Source organism: Microcebus murinus, chromosome 4 (assembly GCF_040939455.1).
Source record: "Microcebus murinus isolate Inina chromosome 4, M.murinus_Inina_mat1.0, whole genome shotgun sequence".
NCBI lineage: Eukaryota > Metazoa > Chordata > Mammalia > Primates > Cheirogaleidae > Microcebus > Microcebus murinus.
This window is the reverse complement of record NC_134107.1, coordinates 7,994,363-7,999,235: the sequence shown is the minus strand read 5'-3', so window position 1 is coordinate 7,999,235 and position 4,873 is coordinate 7,994,363. Positions and strand designations below refer to the sequence as shown.

Sequence of the window (4,873 nt, the reverse complement as noted above, 5' to 3'; positions counted from 1 at the left end):
GTCCTCAGCTAGTTCTAGTTCTTTTCTCTCCTGGGCTCCCCAGGACATTGGCCTTGCCCCTAAAGCGAGGGCCTTGAGTGCAAAGGTCGCTCCTACAAGTCACATCACCAGCCTCTGGGTATCAAGGCTGACATAAGGAACCTATGGCTGGGTCTCAGGACATTCCCCCAAGGAGAGAGAACTTAGCCACCAACTCAGACCTCTGGTCTGGCCTGCCCTCCATCCTGAAGCCTGAACTGTGACAGCAGTTTAGGGGATGGGCCCAAGAGGCTGCCTGAGTAAGGGAAGGAGTTCTAGACAAGAAGGTGATAGGAGATAGATGGGGTTGGAGAGCAAAGAAGGAAAAGACCCATGGGCAGGCCAAGGTCCAGCTTAGATGCCAGCACACCTTAGGGATCCAGATGCTGAGTCAGGGAAGGATGCCAGTTGGACAGGAATGGTTCCAAATCCCTGAGTGCCAACTGCTCCCTTAGGGCTCAATCCCTCTGCTATCTGACCAAGAGAGGAGGCAATGCTGCCTGTGGTGAGTACCCTCAACTCCAAGCCAGAAAGCCAGGCCTAGGGTGCCTACACTTGAGCTGACCCCTCTGATTCTTTTCCTTGGGCCAGGTGTGAGCTGAAGCCCAAGGGAGACATCTTCCAGGCTGCATAGACGAGGGCTTGAGCCAGGCAGAGCTGGGGGAGGCTGGCAGGGATGGCTCAGACAGCCATCCACAGAGCAGGTCAGGGTTCCGGAGGTTACCAAAGGAGAGCAGGGAATAGGCCCAGGCAGCAGTAGGAGCTGCTGTGGCCGCTCAGCGGCACACCCCATTTCACGCTCCCTGGGCGGTGGCAGGGCCTCACGGCTATCAGCTTTCAGGGGTGGGAGGGCCCAGGAATGAGGAGGGGTCTGCCCCACCCATGGCTCCCTACTCCCTCCGGGATTTGTGGACTCAGGGGGTAGGTGCCACATACATCTGGGAACAGCCCAGGAGTCTCTTGTGGAGACCCTCTGGGGAGGGGGTAGTTAATCCCACAGAGCCTGGGCACCATCCCTCCACAGAGAGCTTGGTGCCTAACTGGATTCAACACCTAAGCCCTTCCCAGCCCTGGTGGAGAGGGCCTGTCTGTTTCTGTGTCCAACTCAGCAGGGCCCCTGTCTCCCTGAATGTGGGCCCCACTTAGCCCACAAGGCAGATGGGGGCACTAGAACAGTCCAGCCCAACAGGGAAGGGCCCTCCAGCTCTATGCAGTGCCCCATGAGCTCCGTCTCCCACTCAGCCCCTCCTCATGGAAGCTGACTGGACAGCCAGGCAGGAGGTGGCCCCTGAAGACATGGCTTACTTCTCCCCTTTGGTGATCTACTCTCCAGAGCAGTTCTCCTCCCTTGCTCCATGTGTACCAGGCGTCCAGCCCTCTTCCTAATGCAAAGCACCAGATCCCAGAGCAGTGGGGAAGGAGGCAGGCAGAGGCTGAGCCCTGGCGTCTCTGCCCCACCCTCCTGGTACCCCTGGAAGGAAGAACCGGATGGGATCTCTAGAGGGTGATTAGAGCTGGGCTGCTTCCTGTGCTGGTTCCCAGACTCCCACTGGCCAGAACTTTTGCCTGCTGCCAGGAAGTTGGTGAGGGGGAGGCGGCAGTAGGGGTGAGTCAGCGATGACAGGAGCCCAAGGGACAAAGGTCATGGGTGGAGAACTGAGAGACACTGTTTACAGCAGCCCACCTCCTCCAGGAGGGCTTCCAATGCTAATCACCCCTGTGGTCCTCATCAATCTCAGACCCACCCTTCCCTCTTCTGTTTGTTAGGAATTCCAGCCTCTCACTGACAATGTGCACGCACCTGCCCCGTAAGCCTGGGGAGCAAGGAGGGATGTGGGGCCCCACCATGCCTTTGACCCTCAGCAGTGATGATAATTTATCTACACTTCCTACTTTCAAAAACCCTATTACATCTATTTTAATTGAGTAATATGCAGGAAAGTGTTTAGAACAGTACTTGGCACATGGTGAGTGCAATATGAGTGTTAGGTTTGTTGTTAGTATTTTCTGCTCATACTCACATTATGAGAGATGGGGAAGATTTTGCCAATGAAGAACTGGGGATACAAACACATTGCAAGGGGGAACTAAGACCCCTGCTCTGGCCTGCTCAGAATGGAATCTTCCTGACTAGTAGGGTGGACAGGAGCAGGATACAGGACCCCAGGAGAGTCAAAAAGGCAAACGCTTACCTAGACTAAGAGTGGACAGTGTCTTTGGGCACAGACTGTGAGAAAGGCACTTTCAGAACCCAAGGGCTTCTCCAGCCCGGTCTCCTGGGGCCAGTGGGGGTGGGGTGGGAGCAGGGAAGGGGGCTGGATTCGCCCAAACTCTCTTTAAACCTCCAGACCTGCCCCCACAACACTGGCTGGGCCAAGGGGCCGAGTGAAGGCTCCAGCTGGGCTCTGGGGAGTTATAAACTGGCCACGGGGATTAGCGAAGCTGAAAAGAACATTTGCCTAGGAAGGGAAAACGGGAAGTGAGAGGCTGAGGATAACGCTCTGCAAGTCCCTCGGGACCCATTGCAGACCAATGGGGGGCAGGAAGAGGTAGTGAAGTTGGGGGCACCGTGACAGGTCCCCCACCCCAGTCTGACCCCGCCTCCCCTAGAACACAGCTGCAGCAGCTGCCCCGCCCCCTCACCCTGTGTTGCCTGCCATTGGCTAGAGCCAGGGCCCCGCCCAACAGAGGCAGCCTGCCATTGGCTTAAGTCTTTCATGTTTGCGTGTTTGTGGGGGTGGGAGAGAGGCGTCATTCCCTGGAACCCGGCGACTTCCTCTCTTTGCTTGTCTGGGTCATCTCGTCTGCCCGTCGTCGCTGGCCCCATCTCTCTCTCTCTGACTCTCTCTCTCAGCAGCTGTCTCTCTCGCGCCTGCTGGTGCCTCTCTTCCCCGCAGTCGCCTCCTTCTCTGCCTGCCTGGGTGGCCGCCATGGGCCGGAAGCGGCTCATCACTGACGCCTACCAAGTCGTGAAGAGGAGGGAGGGGCCCGCTGGGCACTGCAAAGGGGAGCTGGCACCCGAGCTAGGTCTCTGAGGTGTGGGGGAGGCAGGAGGAGTGGACACGGGGGAGCTGAGAGGCCGAGGGTGTAGGGAAGCGTAGTATGTCCTCTACTCTCAACACACGGCCGCTGGAGGGCAGAGGCAAGGGGTGTGAGGAGGTCTGGGGAACAGTGGCACAGCTGTGAGGCGAGGGCCAGAGGGCTGAGACCAGTCTCGCAGGGCAAAGTCCTGGGCAGGCTTGAGGAGCAGCGTGTCATTGCAGGAGACGAGCCCCAGTCCCCCAACAAGGATGAAGCAGAGCTGGAGCTGTTGAGGCAGTTTGACCTGGCCTGGCAATATGGGCCCTGCACAGGTGAGAACCCCACTCAGGTTCCATAGAGCACATCTCTGAACCAGTCCTGTCACCCACACGTCTCTGAAGCGACACCCAAACACCTGCCTGACTCTCAGGCACTGTCTCCTGTGACTGGGGGGCGTGGAGGCTCCAATATCACCCCTCCCCCCACACATACATTTTCTAGCCTGGCCTCTTCCCCCTCCTCCATGAGGCCCCAGAGTCTTCTTCCCACTCTTGCAGGGATCACACGGCTGCAACGCTGGCATCGGGCAGAGCAGATGGGCTTGGAGCCTCCTCCAGAGGTGCATCAGGTGCTGAAGACCCACCCTGGAGACCCCCGCTTCCAGTGCAGGTCAGAGACAGGCCAGAAGGGCTTTCAGGGGAGCCAGGGCCTTCTCCAGGCATCACTGCCCTTCTGACCTGGGCAGGGTTGCCCTGACCTGAGGGAGAAATAGATGCAGACTTGGGGGTCCTTGGTGAGCAGAGAAGAAGGTTCTGCAAGGTGCCTGGCTCAGGAGGACAGGCTGCTTTAATAATTCTCATCTCTGTGAGCTCATGGTAGGGGAAGGTGCACTCAGCACCCAGGGACTATCTATTTAGGACTGAGGGGTTTGCCAAGGACTACAGGTATGGCTAAGGACTGGGGCTGGTGGGATCAGATCAAGAGATTCAACTGACTCTCTCTCCCTCTTCCTCTCCTTGTCTCTCTGTGGGGTATCCCCACCTCCCATCCCATCTTCCACAGCCTCTGGCATCTCTATCCCCTGTGAGGTACCACCTAGGACCTCCTGCCCTTGGCACTGCTGCTAGCCACCTGAGGACCTCAGGACAGAAGTGAGAGCCAGCTATTGCCGCTCAGCTCAGCTCTGCTGTGGAGAAGCCTTTGGCAGCTGAATCTGGAGGTCTCTGTGGCTAAGCTTCTCCATCTGACCAACAGGCTCCTGTAGCCCCTCTGAGAGCCGACACAGGTGAAGCTGAGCACCTCCTGGATGAAGAATGGTCTCAGGGGACAAGGACCTGGCCATGACCCTTCTGATGCCTGCCACTTGCCTCCCTGACCTATGGTGTGGCAAATTAGGCATAGATTGAGTAGGCAGATGATTTAAGAGGCAAAGATGCATCCACCTACAGCTGGGGATCCAGGACAGGACTGGCTGAGCTCACAGGGCAGGGGTTTCACTAAAGCTTATCAATAAAGAATATTGAGCCTGGAATCCTGACCTCCACTTCCTTACTGTGGTCCTGCTTTGGCTGGCAGTTCCCAGCAAGTTAGTAGGTGGGAGAGAGCCAGCACCACAACTCCTCTTTTCCTACAAGGAAGCCCCAGGCCTGAGAGGGAGGAAAGGCAGATCCCCTAAGACACAGACCCAGAGTCCTCTTAGGAGCTGAGCGACTTCTGGTGCCCCCTCGTGGTCAACAAGGGAATCGCTCTTTACTAACCTTCACTGACCTGTTGCTGAGCAGCAGCCTGCCACCTGCCTGCCACCTGCCTGCTTACTGCTGCTCACCTCACAGAC

General features: G+C 57.5%; 1 protein-coding gene across 2 annotated transcripts; it reads left to right on the top strand.

Annotated features, from left to right (window-relative positions):
* The first annotated feature begins 2,755 nt into the window (after nucleotides 1–2,755).
* Nucleotides 2,756–4,570, top strand: POLD4 (DNA polymerase delta 4, accessory subunit). 2 transcript variants are annotated; one of them, XM_012757539.3, is made up of 4 exons: nucleotides 2,756–3,045; nucleotides 3,282–3,371; nucleotides 3,597–3,667; nucleotides 4,102–4,570. In XM_012757539.3, exons 1-4 carry the CDS (start codon nucleotides 2,949–2,951, stop codon nucleotides 4,192–4,194), a joined length of 351 nt encoding a protein of 116 aa, XP_012612993.1. In that variant the 5' UTR covers nucleotides 2,756–2,948; the 3' UTR covers nucleotides 4,195–4,570. The 2 variants fall into 2 exon arrangements, with proteins under 2 accessions (XP_012612993.1, XP_012612992.1); XM_012757538.3 differs by having other exon boundaries at nucleotides 3,597–3,708.
* The last annotated feature ends 303 nt before the right edge of the window (nucleotides 4,571–4,873 follow it).